We start from the raw sequence: 18,871 nt of genomic DNA, 5'->3' as shown, positions 1-18,871 counted from the left end.
TTGTTTAAAGATACAACTGTGGCAGCACCTGGTGGCTAGCCATGGGCATAGCGAACCCTCGGCTCAGGAGGGAGGAGTTGACCGTCTCGGAGTGGGAGGCGTTTGGTCATGGGGTATGACCATAGGTAATTAAGGTCGGGTAACGCCCAGTCACGGGTTTGGAGTTGGAAGCAGCACGGTGACAGTAATAATAACACATTTTGTTCTCATAACTTTGCTGTCAACTCTTTCTTGGCTGGACTCCCAGAGTCCCCGCTGCACAACGAGACATAAATAAGTTGGATAGTTACGCAGGACAAAAGCAGGTGAAATTTAATCCTAAGTGTCGAATGATGCATTTTGGGGCGCGTCAAGGGTAGGACATATGCCACAAATATTATGATCCTCGGGAGTGCTGAACAATTAATAAAGAATGACTGTATCTGGCGTCTGGGTCATTAAAATCCTTCAAACTCAGTAATGCAGAGCTAACTCTCAACGAAAACACTAGAACAACGCGGGAGACAGGAGTTGGTCCATGTGTACGATCAGGTATCCAAGGATACTGGGACAGTATCAGAGGTTAGGTTTGCTCCACCAGCATCCCCAATTCAAAGTTAAAATGGAATCAGGGTAATGATGTGACATTTGGTCACCAGTTAATCCATTGAGGCCAAGCCCCTAACTGCCTGGAACAGACAGTTGAATCCAGTTGAAATGGCAGGTGTGAAAATGCATTGAGAATGTTTTAACTACACCTCCTATTTTAACTGTCACCACTTGCACTATTTACACCAGTTAGATCCTGAGGAGCAATGTTTAAGACCCTTAAGACAGCTATTAATAGTTCTTCCAAATGAACATCTACCAAATAACTGATTGTACACTACTAAACTGAAAATCTGTTTATTATAGCAGACTAATAATTATTCCACTGTTCTTTCAAATGCATTTCATCAGACTTGTGATTACTTCTCCTGCGCCCCTCATAACATAGTTACAGATTTGGTTGCTATGCAGTCTTATAAAAAATCATGTGCTCTGCATCCTACGATGCCAGGCTGCTGCTATGATGAAGTCAGCCTGGGGCCATGGCAGCTTGGTGATAGAGCATGTGAAATACTCTGCCTCAAAGTCTGACAATAATGTGCAATGGTATGAAATAAGTATTTGTCAGAATATGTGGTAATATTGGTAATTTTTCATTCATTTCTTGTCAGTGATTTTACTGGATTATTAGTAGCATCAAAACCATAGATGGAGCTATCTTTTGGTTCTATCACTTATAGCTTACAGTTGGATTTAACAGATAATAATAAAAGCAATATGAATATGGAATGTAACAAAAGCAAAAAGCACTGGGGTAGCACAGTGGTGCAGGGTAGAGCAGCTGCCTCAGAGCACCAGAGACCCAGGTTCGATCCTAACTACGGGTGTTGTCTGTACGGAGTTTGTACATTCACCCTGTGACCTCATGGGTTTTCTTCAGGAGCTTCGGTTTCTTCCCACATTCCAAATAAGCTCAGGTTTATAGGTCAATTAGCTTCTGTAAATTCCCCCTTCTGTGTAGGTTATGAAAGTGAGATAACATGGAACTAGTATATGGGTGATCGATGGTCGGCGTGGACTCGGTGGGTCGAAGGGCCTGTTTCCACTCTGTATCTCTAAACACAGACTGTGCAGACATGATATACCGACAGAAAATATTGTATGCACCCAGTAGATCGGTCAGATCATCTCTGGAGAAAACAAACAAGCCACCATCATAAGACATAGGTTTAAGGTGAGAGGGGAAAGATTTACTAAGAACCTGAGAGGCAACCTTTTTCACACAAAGGTTGATGGGAATATGGAATGACCTGCCAGAGGAGATAGTTGAGGCATTTGGACAAGTACATGGATAGAAAAGGTTGAGAAGGATATGTGCCAAACGCAGTTAGGTGGGACTAGTGGTGATGGGACGTCTTGGGCAGCATGGCCAAGTTTGGCCAAAGAGCCTGTTTCCATGCTGTATGACTCGATGACTCCAATAGAGATAAGTGAAACGTTGGGATTACCGTAAATATTTTGGGAAATAGACTAAATAAGTACCATTCATTTTGTATGCCAAGAAAGGTTTTTTGTTTTTTTTTTAATTTTGGCCAACACAGTGGCACAGCTGGTCGAGCTGCTGCCTTACAGTTCCAGAGACCCAGGTTCAATCCTGACTTGGGATGCTGACTGTGTGGAGTTTGCACGTTTTCCCCATGACCTCATGTGTTTCCACTGGGTGCTCCAGTTTCCTACTATATCACAAATTGTGCGTGTTTGTAAATTAATTGGCCTCTGCAAATTTCCTCTGGTGTGAAGGGAGTGGATGGGACAGTGAGATAACCTAGACCTAATGTGAACGGATGATGTATGGTTGACGTGGACTCAGTGGTTGAAAGGGCCTGTTTCAATGCTGTAACTACAAAGGATACAAAGGACATTTATTATCACATACACCAATTGGTGTAGTGAAATTTGATTTTGCCATGCAGCACACAGATAAAGATAAGACACAACATTAAAGAATTTAACAATAAGCATAAAAAAATCTCCCCACAATGGTTCCCACTATGAGGGAAGGCACAAAGTCCAGTCCCCATCCTCATGTCCACCCATAGTTGAGCCTATTGAGGCCTCCGCAGTCGCCGCTATGGGAACCAATGTTACAGGCCCTTCTTCTCCGGGTGATGGTGCTCCGGCGTTGGTAGAACCCTCTCAGCGGCTTGGGATGCCTGGAACAGCCGCTTCCTTACCGGAGACCGCGACTTCCGAAGCCAACAGGCCGTGCTGGACGGAGCTCCTCCACTGGTGATCTCGCCGAGAGATCCCAGGCTCCCGATGTTAAAGTTCAGCGCCGCCGCCCGCGGCCGGCCGCTCCACAGTCCCGCAGCTCCGCAATGTTCACCTGCGGTCTCAGCATTCCGGAGCTCCAGCGCAGCGACCCGGGCAAGGCATCGCCCGCTCCGTTCCACGATAGCGCTCCAGCGCTGCGTCGCCGCCGAAGTCGAGGGTCTGGGGGGTCCCCTCAGTAAACGCTGCTCCAGGCCCGCTGGTAGGCCGCGAGGACGGGTCGACGGTGCAGCCCGGAGAAAAGCTGCCTCTCTAACCAGGTAGGGACCCTGAAAAGCAGTTTCCCCCTTCATCCACCCCCCCCCCCCTCCGCCACCCCCACATAAAAAAGGCTGGAACTCCGAAAACAAAAACTCAACTAACTAAAAATTAAAAAAAGAGATGAAATAACGGACAGCTGCAGGCTGGGCAGCCATACCCGTACAGGACGGCGCCCCCTATCTTTCAATCTATCTTTCATTTTTAGATTTAATAATTAACTATGCTTTTGCCTGCCTCTAGTTACTATCACTTCAGTCGTCTAATCTTTTTCACTTTTCTACTTAACTCTTTACACATTATTTACCTGTTTTTGACTAGTCCGTTGGCCAAACTCCAGTCAACTGCCTACAATGTCCCCTGACACAATCTTCTTCCAGTGAGCTGGGTGCCAACTCATTTACAAGGCCCATTGCAGTACCGGGCTTTCCTAATCAAAGCTGACAGGTCCTCTCCTTAGAATTGCTTGAGAGCTGGTTTAGGCTCCCCAGCCACTCAAGCATTGATGCTTAAGCAGACTGACTATCCCTGATGTTTGCAAATGTTCAAAAACTATTAAAAATTAAATAACGTTAACATTATCTGCATTTTAAAATATTAAAAAGATTAAAATATAAAACATTAAGAAATTGTTAAATATATTTATATCTCTTAAATTAAATGATAAAGCAGATATAATTTTATACACGTACTTCTGCAGCTTGATGGAATTTAAAACCACTAGGTACAACATCACAGGGGAGCTGAGCCATTGGAGATGAGTTGAAATCTCATCCTTGAGAAGGTCATGAATCCTGGAATTTCCTACCCTACGTCTCTGAATGTATTCATGGAGGATGGAATAGAATTTTGGACCACAAAGGGGAATCAAAGGATATAGATTCAGGCAATAGAATTGTGCTTGAGCAGCTCAACCTTGTTCTTTGCAAGGGATGGGGAAGGCTTAGTGAGCCATATGACCAAATTGTGCTGCTGTTTGTGAGGCTTTTGATTTTTGTTTTATTTATGTTATGAAATGTTTGCCTTCATCCATTTGCCATCCTCAGTCTGTATTTTGAATGCTTGCAAAATATTAATGGGTTACTTATAATCTGTGCTTTCTACTTTCTAGGTTTAGGAGCTGTGAGAATTCTGTAGCCCGTTTAGTTATTTAGTTATTAACCAGTTTGATTACTTCACTTTTCTTGAAGGCCATCAATCACCAGCTGATAGTGCAGACTGTGAGTTGAATGGGAAACGAGAATTTTGAGGGAAAGAAAGGGGGAGGAGATGGTCCTGGGATCCTCAGTAAGCCTAAAGCACGTCAGAAAATCACAGAAGCCCAAAATAAATATCAGAAGGAGTGCATTACCTCCCGGATCACCCAATACCATTCTTGGATTTTTCACTGATCTTCAAAATCCTTCCTGCTTCTTCACTGAAGGGCGTGGAATAGCCAAATAACTTCTCATAAGGATATTTGTCTTTACTTAAGGTGATTAAATTATAACATTGCACAGGTCCATATGCCCATAGCTCCAGCTAATGATCCATAACTTGTTACAACAAATGTGGTGCAGTTGGCCATTTGGAATTACATCCTTGTGTATCTTTAAACAGGACAGCTCAAACGGACAAGAGGAGAGGAAATCGACGTTGAGACCCCAGGCTCTATCCTGGTGAACACCAATCTGCGAGCTTTAATAAATAAGCACACGTTTGCCTCTCTACCACATCATTTTCAACAACAGCTCCTGATTTTACTACCAGAAGTAGACAGGCAGGTAAGCAGAGTATAAATGAGTATTTATGCATTACTAGACCAAGTGGAACCTATTGGGTCCCGTCCACTCAACGCGCGGTTGCGGGAGGGGGGCAGCCTGTGGCATCACACACACAATAACCAGGTGAGAGTGCATTATTCGGAAAACTTTCTATAATATAGGCACGGTTTAAGGACACTCAATAATCTCTTTCAATTAAGAACATTACTATGGAGACTATTTTACTCTGTTGCCTCCATCTGAATATTTAAACTAAGTACCAAACTGGAGGTAAATTGTAAGAACGGTATGTGCTTCTTATGATTTTAATGTAAGCAATGTTTTCAGCATTCATGTCATTACACCATTAAATTAACAGCTTCTTCTGGAGTATGCTCAGAATTGTTCTCAATTATATACTATTCATTCTCGATGTGCTGTTGAAGTTCCTGCAGAAATAGCTGAATTAGAACCTAGAGCATACAGCACATGAATAGGCACTTTGCCCCACAATGTCAGTGCCAAAGATTATGTCAAGATGAACTAATCTCATCTGTTTGCACATGATCCATATCCCCGCACAAGAACCAACTTTTTTCACACCCCTTGAAATCCTTGAAAATGTGGAATATTTTTAATCCACATAATTTGAGATTCCATGCTGGCCAAAATAACCTATATTTATGAATGGAGACACAAGGAACTGTTGATGCTGGTTAACAAAAACAAATACAAAGTGCTGGAGTAACTCAGCAGGTCAGGCAGCATTTCTGTAGGACAATGATATGTGAAGTTTAGGATCGGGACCCTTCCTTAGGTTGAAGAAGGTCTCACCCGTTCATGTCCTCCACAAGCACTGGCTGACCCACTGAATTACTCCAGCATTTTGTTTTTGTTTGTGTTTTTTTTATATTACTAAATGGAATCATTATTTAAACATTTCGCCATTGTATGATTTACGTCAATAAAACTTACAATTTCTAACATACTTTTATTTGCATGTTCCTCCATTGTATAAGATATTTAAAATGTATTTAACAATTAGAGATTTTTAGTCTGCTGGCAATAAAAACCTTTCATTATGAACAGGTGCTCAGCCTGCTTGATGTTATCACAGCATGTCAGACACCTGCTGCATTTGAAGCCTGACAGCACCTTGCATTATCAAAGGGGAAATCCATGCCACGTTCACTAAGTCTTTGTCGGCAGCTTTCACTGAGCACTGCAGTGAATGCTGCAATAAATGTGAAATCTAGGCCAGCACATTTATTGAAACGACTTCAAAATAAATAATTCTGCTACCCTTCTCCAACTTTGCTACAATAAAAACAGGGCTGCCAACATTGGGTGAGAGTTGAGTGTGAGAAATTGAGAGGGAGCTTAGCGACCGAGGGGGGGAGGGAGTGGGAGGGGGTGTTCCCCTCCCATAGTAGGCTCCGGAGGCGGCACTCACCCGGTCCGCTCCTGGCTCCGGGCCGGGGTTAAAACTTGACGGACATAGAGCCGCCGGAGGTGAGGTGTGTGCCGTACCTCAGGGGGGAAGGGGGAGGGGGGTTGGTGCTGGTAGTTTGATAGCCCTGCTTTAAACCAATCCCATCTAGTGCTTGAATCACATATCCTGGGAAAAAGACTATGCATTCACCTGATATTCCCCTCACGGTTTTTACTCACCTCTAAAACAATTTTGCTTTATTTTGAACTTTCAGCACCCGCAGATATTTGAGCGTGAGAAATATTGTGATCAGCGTGAGAGCATGAGAATTTTGTGAAATGCGTGAGTCTCACGTTCAATGCGTGAGAGTTGGCAGTCCTGCTAATAATGCAAACATTTTATGCAAGTTCCAATTGTTTGGATAAAAATCACTTATTACTGTTTTATAACAGAAGTTACTTTAAGACCATTTCAGAAATGATGGCACTCAACAAACAATCAACTAACAATTTAAGCAAACTAAAAAGAAATAACTGTCTCGACCTCATAAGTACTTTAACGCTGTTAACAGAGCAAAGGGATATTAATCTCAAGAATCAAAATGGGGAAAGTGGGGGCAATTTTGCTTAAATGGTCATTCTAAGCCCATTCAGATCTGCATAGAGTCAGAGTTATATAACATGTACGTGGCTGGCCCAATTTGTCCATAATAATTAAGTTGGCATTCTGCGTGCCCAGGGACTGGCTGCCGTTCCCAGACCAGCTCGCGTCCCAGGGACTAGCTGCAGTTCTCAGGTCGGCTCGCCTGCCCCGACCCTGCGAAAACAAATTGAAAAAAAACGTTGTTTTTCGGGTTACGGGTCGGATTCAGCCCGTGTGCCGTAGGTTGCTGAACCCTGTCCTAGATGTTTGGCCTCATTGTGATCCCCCCCCCATGTTTTACAACCGATTCACCTGGTTAGTTTTATCTCCGGCTGCTTCATGTTGTCGGCGGCTGCACATCCAACCAAGAAAGAAGAGAAGAGAAGAGATGCAACGTCACTCACAGCCACAAACTGACGCGCTTCCCCAGAGTGCACAGATCGTTGTAACACGGCGCAAAAAGACAAACTGTGCAGGGACTGAAGACAGCGTGAGAATTCTGTCATCAGCGTGAGAATTGGCTGAAATGCGTGACTCTCACACTAAAAGAGTGAGAGTTGGCAGCCCTGTCTAAGGCCAGGATGTGACAACAGACGCACAGGGAGACACATACACAAAGGAAGACACAGGCACACACAGGGAGACAGACACACACACACACACACACACACAGGGAGACACACCCACACACACACACACACACACAGGGACACACACACACACACACACACACACACACACACACACACACACACACACACACACACACACACACACACACACACACAGACACACACAGGGAGACAGACAGTCCCACACACACAGGGAGACAGACAGACACACACACACGGGGAGACACACACACACACACACACACACACACACACACACACACACACACACACACACACACAGGGACACACACACACACAGGGATACACACACACACACGGAGACACACACAAGGAGGCACACACACACACACACACACACACACAAGGAGACACACACAGGGAAACAGACACACACAAACACCTTTCCTTCCCCCCCCTCCATCCTCCCCATCCCTCACTCTTTCCTCCCCTTCCTCCCTCCTCCCTCTTTCCTCCCCCCATCCATCCCTCTTTCATCCCCCTCCCTCTCTTTCCTCACCCTCCCTCTCTTCCCTCACGCTTCCTCTTTCTCCTTCCCTTCCTTCATCCCCTTACTAAATTCCCTCCCCCTGTCTCTCTTTGCCTCCATCCCTCCCTTTTTTTCTTTTTCTCTCTCTCTTTCCCCGCCCAATGGAGAGTCTGGCGGGCACGGTGTAGCGTGGATTGGCGGCGTTGGCACTGCCGTGTGAGTTGAAGGGCCGGAGGGAGGGAGGGAGCGAGGTTGCCGCGGCAGCCGGAAGCGCAGCGCTCGCAGACGGCGCACAAAAACGCTGACACCTGCTGTACGGGACCGACGCGCTTCCCCAATCCGTGCAGATCGCTGTCATGCGGCGCAGAGACAAACTGTGCAGCAAAGATCCCATAGCTCCGCTATAGGATCTTTGCTGTGTAGGGACTGAAGACAGCCTGTCAGCGTGAGAATTCTGTCTTCAGCGTGAGGGCGTGAGAATTGGTTGAAATGCGTGAGTGTCACGCTCAAAGCGTGAGAGTTGGCAGCCCTGATAAAAATGGTTTAAAAAAAATCATATAAATCTACTGATTCCCCAGATTTTCCAACCCATGACCCCAGGGTGCCAGTTGTTGTGGCTGTATGATAATTATTAAAATCATCCAGTCAACAAGCAATGTCATTATTTGTACCGTCACCTTTTCAAGAGATTCTGCAATCCTTTCTCTTTTTAGTTTAGTTTAGAGATTCAGCATGGAAACAGGCCCTTCGGCCCATCGAGTCCACACTGACCAGCGATCATCCGTTTTAAAAATACCCAAAGACTTGTCTTCCACTGCCATCTGTGTCAATGAATTCCACAGATTCACCAGCCACTGGTTGAAGAAATTTCTCACCATCTTCTTTCTAAAGGTCCTTTTCTGAGGCTGTGCCCTTTGGTCCTGAATTCTTTCACTATTCAGTTGGTTTCAATGAGGTGACCCTTCATCCTTCCAAACTCCAGTAAGTACAGGCCCTGTGCTGTCAAAGACTCATCATACGTTAACCCAATCATCTTGGGATCATTCTCGTTAACTCCTTCCCTCTCCAACAGCAGCACATCCCTCCTTAGATATAGGGCCCAAAACTGCTAACCACAAGGTTTTCCTCCACAAAAAAAATTGTTCTTACCTTCAACTCTGAGTTTTTTAGAGGTTCTCATCCAGAGTCCATTTAGTTTGTCAGCCATAGCTCCAATTCATGCCTATGCACTTCTTGACATCAGTCAGAAGGAAACAATTGGAGCCTGCATCCGGAAAAGATGAAGTTGGGAAATACAAGCATAAGTTTGGGTATGTAAACGCAAGCATGTCCATGTGTGCACACAGGCAAGGTCATGTATGCACAGGCGCACGGTCATTTACTCATAGGCATAAGGTCATGTGCACACAGGATCAAGTTCATGGGCACACAGGCAGATGGTCATGTACGTACAAGCACAAGATCACCTGCACATAGGCACAAGTTAATATATACACACACAAAATGTCATATATACACAGGCGCAAGTTCAAGTGCACACAGGTATACGGTCACGTGCATATTCAGGAATAGATTTGAATGGGCCCAGAGACGAGTTTGAATATGGACATTTTGAGACCACATGCATAATTGGGCATGTGTTCGAGCCCCTACACGCTGGCAGAATGTCAAGTGCACCAACACAGGCATATGTTTTGGTGCGCAAGCATGAGTTTGCTTAACAGGAACAGAAATGTGTATGCACCCAACCTTCTACCCTTATTTAATTGGCTGAACAGATACCTATGTGTTTGTCCCTGAACTAATGTGCACGAGTGGGCATCAGTTCAGAGAAACACAAATAGGTATGTGTTTCGTTAAGTACACACAGATACAAAGTGAGGGGCGCACATATGGACATAAATTTATTTTCCTTTCTTTGTTTTAAGCAATGTTTCCGTCAAGGAAAGCATGTACTGTCTGGTTCCCTCCTTCTTCCAGCCAAGGAGGAACACTTCTTCCAGTCTAGGAGGAAGTTAGTGAATTCTGCTGCTGAAGATTACATTTTGTTGTTTATCAAAGTCATAAATCTTGCTCCAAATCCCAGAAGTACAGAAAGTAGAGGATCTGTAATTTTTCAAATTTTGCAAAGTTATGAAAAATATTTGTCTTGCATTAACTAATGGAGTTATTCCATGCTTGTTTACCCCAAGAACTCGTGATTCGTGGGTTTTGTGATTCTGTAATATTATTATGTCTTGGAACTTCTAGTAGAATAGACAAAGTATATAGCAACATAAAAATGGAAAGATATTTCCCTACTGGTCACTGAATAAATAGGAACAATTTTACAATAACACATTTCAGCCACAGTTCCTTGGCTCTCGAGAAAATAAAATGGAGATTTATAGGATTTTCCTGTCATTTTTTAATGAACTTTGTGATATTGATTTAGTTTCAGTATAAAAACATGTTTCATGAATACAAATGTAGTTCTTATTTTATCTGCAGTCAAATATGCAAGATGATTGTTTATAACACATGTAGCTAACTGGAAAAGGAAGAAATAAATGGATTAGGGTGCATTTATGCAAAGGATAATAAAGATGGATTTTTAGGTAATAAAAAGATGCTGTTTTATACCAAAGACAGACACAAAATGTTAGGGTAACTCAGCAGGTCAGGCATCATCTCTGGAGAAAATGAGCCCCGACCTGAAACGTAACATCCATTTTCTCCAGAGATGCTGCCTGACCTGCTGAGTTACTCCAGCATTTTGTCTCAATGGAATTTTAGGCGATGGGCATCCTGGAATCTGGTAGAAGTGGGCCAAGTGGTTTTGCCTAAGTGTAGATAATAAATTAAAATCTGCTAATTTTATTTGCCTAAAATAATTTCTGAAATTTGCATAAGTGAAACACAGAGGATGCCAGAAGTCTAAAATAAATAAAAATTAAAAATAATGGAAATACTCGACTTGTCAGGCACATCAGTGGAGAAAAAAAAGAACTGATCTTTCATCTGAATCGGCAGGTGTAAACAGGTATTCTTACTTATGATGAAAGATGTTCATTCAAACATATTTACTCTATTGCTGCCTCCATTGATACTGCCTTATTTGTTTAGTGTTGCTGGCATTCCCAGTTTTATATCCGAAGTCACTTTCAATGTTTTAAGTAGGAAATACACCCCAAGTACCTGGCACTCGGATAAAGATACATTGGAATTTATATTCAAAAAGTAATGCTTCTCATTCGGACAATAGATGTTTAAAAATTTGCATTGTCCCTGTAAAAAACTGGAGACCGTGAAGGAGAGATTAGGAATTTTGAATCAGGATCAAGTAAAAAAAAAAGTGAAGTATTTTAGGACAATTAAAAATAGAAGGAAAAGAAGCAAAGCAGGAAATTTGGGGAGACAGCTCCAGGGTTTAGATACATAGCAGCATGCAAAACAGCAAGTCTGTCAGTGTTCAAATATCTAAAGTATTCAAAGTAGTCGTAGTAGAACATTTAAGTGCAATAACAAAGATGTTGAAATAAATATGAGCAACAAAATAGCCCATGAAGCCTGCCAAATTCCTTGGTGATAAGTGGGTTAAGAAACATAGAAAATAGGTGCAGGAGGAGTGCATTCGTCCCTTCGAGCCAGCACCGCTATTCATTGTGATCATGGCTGATCATCCCCAATCAATAACCCGTGCCTGCCTTCTCCCCATATCCCTTGATTCCACTAGCCCCTAGAGCTCTATCTAACTCTCTCTTAAATCCATCCAGTGATTTGGCCTCCACTGCCCTCTGTTCCAGGGAAATCCACAAATTCACAACTCTCTGGGTGAAAAAGTTTTTTCTCACCTCAGTCTTAAATGGCCTCCTCTTTATTTCAAGACTGTGGCCCCTGGTTCTGGACTCGCCCAACATTGGGAACATTTTTCCTGCATCTAGCTTGTCCAGTCCTTTTATAATTTTATATGTTTCTATAAGATCCTTCTAAACTCCAGTGAATACAAGCCTAGTTTTTTCAATCTTTCCTCATATGACAGTCCCGCCATTCCAAGGATCAATCTCATGAACCTTCGCTACACTGCCTCAATCACAAGGATGTCCTTCCTCAAATTAGGAGACCAAAATGTACACAATACTCCAGATGTGGTCTTACCAGAGCCCTATACAACTGCAAAATAACCTTTTTACTCTTATACTGAAATCCTCTTGTTATGAAGGCCAACATTCCATTAGCTTTCTTCACTGCCTGCTGTACCTGCATGCCAACTTTCAGTGACTGGTGTACAAGGACACCCAGGTCTCGTTGCACCTCCCCCTTACCTTACCTAACCCCATTGAGATAATAATCTGCCCCTTGTTTTTGCCGCCAAAGTGGATAACCTCACATTTATCTATATTATACTGCATCTGTACTATACTGGAGATTGTTTGTGTCTTCCTTAGTGAAGACAGATCCGAAGTACCTGTTCAACTCTTCTGCCATTTCCTTGTTACCCATAAGGAGAATGGGACGAGGAGGGAGAGATCAAGTGACACATGCAGAGGTTAAGTAGGAAGAACATGAGTTCCTGGTTCTTGACCTGACCTGGAAAATCAGCTCAAATCTAACCTTCACTTTCTCTTTCTATCTCTTTTGATTTACTGCTTGCTGAGATCAGGATTGCAAATATATTTATCTAATATATCTATCTCAAGGTTTGTGCATATAATGGAAGGAGAGAAAAACAATGCTGAACATATGAAAACATCGGGTAGGAAATGCCAGAAGGTCCTTTTGGTTTTGCTATGCAATCATGAACCCAAATGCAACCCTAATGATTCAGATATGCCATAGAGATCAAAACAGCTCTTCCTCCATCCATGCACTGCCTGCCTATGTGGAGCTGTTATTTGGGGCCAACATGTCCTTCTATGGAGACTTCAAATTACTGCGCTTTTCCAGTCGTTCGCTGCTCCATACTTCTCTTTACTCAAACATCTTTTGAAACAGTATTGTAGCTGGCTTTAAATCCCTTCAACAGCAAATATATTACCCAAACAGCGGGCTTCAATCATGTATAACATTTGATTTGAGAACTCACTGATTCTTAATTTTGTTTTTAACTTAAAAACAGCGTTATAAGATGAACACCATTCTGACTGCTTGTTGAAAGACTGCTTGTATTATGCATGCCATTCAAGCTTCATCTTGACAATTTCAATTTATGATAAATGTTGTCATTCGGCAAAGATTTCCCTGTTCTTTCCAAACCCACGGTGACTATATTTTCTTCAGAGAAACATTGTTGGAATACTAAAATGCTCTCTAGCTGGATTTTCATCTTAAAGCCATTTAAAAGCCTGGACATTCTTTCATGTAGTACATTTTTTTCACGTTGTTCAAGCCTTCTCTCCAATGTTCTCATACATAGTCAGTTTGATTCTGGGCCCACCAGGCACACAATGTGGTCTTCCAGATATGCACAGTGACTTCAAACAGTATTCAGCAAATGCTTTGGTGTCAGTTTTTCAAAATCAATTCTTTTTCAGATGTAAGGCCTGTAAACAACATGTGGCAGTAATGTAAGACTAAGCCTTCGTGTCAATTCATTGAGTTCATTGTAATATGCACAAGTACGGAGAGGCACAAGTACAATTACATTTTGTCTTGCAGCAGCATCACAGGACATAGTCTCGGACAACACAGTAAAACAAATTTATATATTAATCACACACTTCAATTCTGCAGTACAAGACCTTAGTGCAATACACAATTAGAAAAAAAACAGTCCATTGCAGTGCAAGAGGTGGTCCGTAGTGTGGAAGAAGGAACTGCAGATGCTGGTTTAAACCGAAGATAGACACAAAAAAGCTGGAGTAACTCAGTGGGACAGGCAGTATCTCTGGAGAGCAGGAATGGGTGACATTTCGGGTAGAGATCCTTCTTCAGACTGGTTAGGGATAAGGGAAACGAGATATAGACGGTGATGTGGACAGATAAAGAACAATGGATGTAAGATATGCAAAAAAGTAACGTTGATAAAGGAAACAGGCCATTGTAACCTGTTTGTAGAGTGAAAATGAGAAGCTAGTGCGAGTTGGGTGGGGGAGGGATAGAGAGAGAGGGAATGCCGGGACTACCTGAAGTGAGAGAAATCAATAATCATACCACTGGGCTGTAAGCTGCCCTAGCGAAATATGAGATGCTGTTCTCCAATTTCCGTTCAGCTTCACTCTGACAATGGAGGAGACCAAGGACAAAAAGGTTTGTGCAGGAATGGGAAGGAGAATTAAAGCGTCCAGCAACCGAGAGATCAGGTTGGTTCAATCGGGCTGAGCGAAGGTGTTCCGCGAAATGATCGCCCAGTCTGCGTTTGGTCTCGCCAATGTATAAGAGTCCACATCTTGAACAACAGATACGGTAGATGAGGTTGGAGGAGGTGCAAGCGAACCATAGTGCATATGGTCTATAGTGTTCTTTCGCCGAGTTAAGATTAGGGATATGCAGATCGGTTCAAGAACTTGATAATTATAGAAAGTAGTTATCCCTGAACCTGGTGCTGTGAGACTTCAGACTTCTGTATCTCCTGTCCGTCAGTATCAGTGAGAAAAGGGGCTTACGTGGTTTGAAGATGGGGGAGGGGGAATGATGGAATCCTTGATGACAGATGCCACCTCATATAGATGCTTTCAGTGGTGAGAAGGGCTGTGGCTGTACAGTACTGAACAATATTTGTTGTCATGATGAAGAGAGGAAGCAGAACCCTTATCAATTTGAAAATAAACCAAAGACATTAATTTCCATTGATAGGCAGTGACAGGCCAACAAGACTTTGTTAGACTTCACTAAATCTCATAATTCTGTGAGTAACCATGTAATTGGAAGACATACCTATAGACATGATGGGGAATCCTTTACAATAATAAACCATAATTTGTCCTACACCAAATCAAGGCCATAACCTAGTGTTATCTTCTCATTGAACATAATAACATTTCATAAAGGGTACATTTTGTGAATGTGAAAAATATGTAATATACATCTTTTGAAGCACATTAAGATAGATATTCCAGATATGTCATGCATTTTTACACATGATAAACTTAGCCAAACAGAAAATTACCTCCTTATCTATTACACTAGTTTGCCACCTATTTTCACCTGCCCTAATCTTATTCCGTAAATTCCAATCTATTACAAAAAATGTCCAGATGTATGGTATATGGCTGGTCATAAGTAACACATTAACCTCGTTCCTATAAGGTCTAACTTAGTGCTGCTTTGATTGTCTTCCAATATAAACTAGCCCTTCAGCGCTTTGTGCTGAGTTATGAATGAAGTTTAAAGCATTAAAAAAATATATCTTTCATATTGTCTGGAAATCTTTCAGATTATTGTGGGTTTTTTTCTCCCTGTTATCTCATGATTCTTTTGTAGCAATTTCCACAGTGCAATATTTTTACACAAAAGCTGATAGAGAGCAGCTATGAATTTTCCCTTGGGAATTTTCAAGGCTGAGAGAAGAGCAGGATCAATGAAAGATGCCAAACATTTCAAGTACACCAGCCACTGATGATGTAGAGTCAAAGGAACACTGACCTTCTTTCTTTCCATGAATATTTGTCCGCTGCATCAACATGTATGTCCATATAATTTCCATATATTCAAGTAATATCCTATCTACAGTGCTTAATTTCCATATCTCTCTTTTCACTGTCACCTGACACTCAGTCTGAAGAAGGGTCTCGCCCCGAAACGTTTCCTATTCCTCTTCTCCTGAGATACAGCTTGACCTGCTGAGTTATCCTTTGTGCCTATCTTTGATTTATTCTCAATTCTTGGCATAAATCCCCTGTTTATTATAATTGTTAAATCGCTTTCAAATCTAATATCATTCAGCATATATGTATAGCAAATATGTAACTGCAGTGTTGGTAATGAAACAGTGTGATTCTAGTGCATCCTTTTAGATTCTGATGTAATTGCAGGAATATGTAGCAGTGCCATTTTTTTTGAGTGTCATGCTCCTAGGATTGACGTGACCTATTCTTCCTGCATTGGAATCTTGAGATAGACCCGATACACATCATGGCTGTCCCTCAATTGTATGAGTAGCCAGGTCCATTATGATTTCTGGCATGTTGCTTGCATCAGATACATATATCTAATGAATTTAGTATTTGAGAACAGGAGAAAACAGTACAGGATCATGAAATAAAAATACAGGAAAATGGAAAGTCATCTCACTGGACTACATTTGTGTAGAGAGTAGAGTTTCATCAAAACTAGCCAGAGCTGATACAAACTGAAGAAGCTGGTTATTTGAAATGGTTGTCTTCAGTCTTAAGTCCAGAGGGCAGTAAATGCCTTGTCAGGTGAAGAGATGCTATTCTTTGGGGATGGGGAGGGTGGGAAGCAATCATCAGTACTGTGTATTTGGCCCAAGGCAGGTCAGAATGGGAGAGAGATGGGGACTTAGGTGACAGGCAAATGGAAGCAGAGTCACTCACAGTCTGAATGAGGTGTTCTGAAAAGTAGCCAGCCAGTTTGCATTTGGCTTATCCAATGCAGAAGAGACTACAGCATTAATATAAACTTGAAAAGGTACAGTGAATCATGCTTGCAATCCTTCCCATTTAGTGTTTTGCATTTGGTGTTCATTACGTGATCTCTGACAGCTAGTTCTGATGAAAGATAAACAACATGCACATAATTCCGTTTCTCTCACAAAAGATGCCTCTTGACTTGCTGAGCATGTACAATATTTCCTATTTTTTGTTTTAGATTTTCAGCATCTGCAGTTATTTTTGCTTTTCAAGGCAGAATAACATTACCTGAGTGCTCTCTGAAAATGAGGGATGGTGTAAAAAAAGGTGTTTGATTGACGTACTGAAAGAAAGAAAGCGTGCTGGCATTTGTGCTGCAGCTTTCATGACCTCACTGCTGACTCATTTTGAAACAAAGTTAGAGAATTAATAGCTAGCTCCAGTGCTCACTACATTATTCAACCTCTCCCTGGACAAGTCCGTGGTCCCTGCCTGCTTCAAAAAATCCATCATCGTACCGGTACCAAAAAATGCCTCCCCAGCCTGCCTGAATGACTACCGTCCGGTGGCCCTTACCTCGGTAGTCATGAAATGCTTTGAGAGGCTGGTGAAGAATCACATCTGCGCCTTCCTCCCTCGGAACATGGACCCGTTGCAGTTTGCATACCGTCCGAACAGGCCCACGGACGATGCGGTCTCCCAGGTCTTGCACACCGCTCTCTCCCATCTGGACAGCCAGAAGGGGGGCTACGTGAGGATGCTGTTCATAGACTACAGTTCAGCCTTCAACACGATAGTCCCCACCAGACTGGCCGGGAAGCTACTGGAATTGGGGCTCAACACCTCCCTGTGTGCCTGGGTCCTGGACTTTCTCACCGCCAGGCCCCAGGTAGTCAAGATGGGAGGGAACACATCGAAGTCCCTCACCCTGAGCACAGGATCGCCCCAGGGTTGCGTCCTCAGCCCCCTATTGTACTCCCTGTACACACATGACTGTGTGGCTAGGTTCAGCACCAATTCAATAATTAAGTTTGCTGATGACACTGTGGTGGTGGGCCTGATCTCAGACAATGATGAGAGGGCCTACCGGGAGGAGGTGGCTGATCTAGCACTCTGGTGCCAGGAGAACAGCCTCCTCTTGAACATCAAAAAAACGAAGGAGCTGATCATGGACTTTAGGAGGGCACATCATCCGAGGACGTACACTCCATTGAGTATAAATGGTGATCCTGTGGATAGGGTGAACTGTTTTAAATATCTGGGAGTCCACATCTCTGAGGATATGACATGGTCATCACACGCCTCAGCACTGGTGAGTAAGGCAAGGCAGCGCCTTTACCACCTCAGGCAATTGCGGAAATTCAGAGTGTCTCTGAGGATCCTCCAGTGCTTCTACGCAGCAGCGGTGGAAAGCATCTTGTCCGGGAACATTACCATCTGGTTCGGGAATTGCTCTGCCAAGGACAAGAAGGCTCTGCAGAGAGTAGTGCGTTCGGCCGAACGCACTATGGGAACTTCACTCACCCCCCTGCAGGAACTATACAACAAGAGGTGCAACTCCAGAGCAAACAAAATTATGAGAGACCTCTTCCACCCCTGCAACAGACTGTTCCAGCCGCTGCGATCAGGCAAACGCCTCCGTTGCCATGCAGTGAGAACGGAGAGGCTGAGAAGGAGTTTCTTCCCAGAGGCAATTCGGACTGTAAACGCCTTTCTCACCAGGGACTAACTGTACAGAACGTTTTTCCTTCTATTATTTATTACGTAAAATAATATGTGTGTTATGATTGTGTTTATAATTTGTTTGGTTGTTTTGTTGTTCCGCGAGCATTGCCACTTTCATTTCACTGCACATCTCGTATGTGTATGTGACAAATAAACTTGACTTGACTTGACTTGAGGTGGATAGATTGTAAACATTATCTTGCTACCCGTTATTGACAGGATGTTTGAAGTGCTAGACAGACTTATTAAACTGCTTTGAATGAGGGAATTGAATGAGAAAGAAGTTCAGAAGTGAACATTTACCTGACAGAAAACTTGTTAAATTCTCACGTATATAAGTCTCTATAACTTCATATCCGAGAAGTATTTTGAGAAATATGACAACATTGAAAATAGGTGTAGGACTCGGCCCTTTGAGCCAGCACCGCCATTCAATCTGATTATGGCTGATCATCCAAAATCAATACCCCGTCCTGGCATTTACCCCATGTCCCTTGTTTCCCTTAGCCCAAAGAGCTAAATCTAACTTGCGGCACTCCACTCGCCACTGTTCCTGTCAGAATGGCTCAGTGCTGGTGTAG

The 18,871-nt window shown here is 43.0% G+C and overlaps 1 protein-coding gene across 2 annotated transcripts in view; it reads left to right on the top strand.

Annotated features, from left to right (window-relative positions):
• The window catches only part of LOC129696330 (putative Polycomb group protein ASXL3), a 188,686-nt gene that overhangs the window by 134,726 nt on the left and 35,089 nt on the right, over window positions 1–18,871 (top strand). For both annotated transcript variants that reach the window (XM_055634149.1, XM_055634148.1), the window contains one exon: window positions 4,717–4,880. In XM_055634149.1, coding sequence (XP_055490124.1) covers window positions 4,717–4,880 — 164 coding nt within the window. The remainder of the gene's footprint in view (window positions 1–4,716; window positions 4,881–18,871) is intronic.

Source organism: Leucoraja erinacea, chromosome 4 (assembly GCF_028641065.1).
Source record: "Leucoraja erinacea ecotype New England chromosome 4, Leri_hhj_1, whole genome shotgun sequence".
NCBI classification, from domain to species: Eukaryota; Metazoa; Chordata; class Chondrichthyes; order Rajiformes; family Rajidae; genus Leucoraja; species Leucoraja erinaceus.
This window is presented reverse-complemented; position numbering and strand designations above follow the sequence as displayed.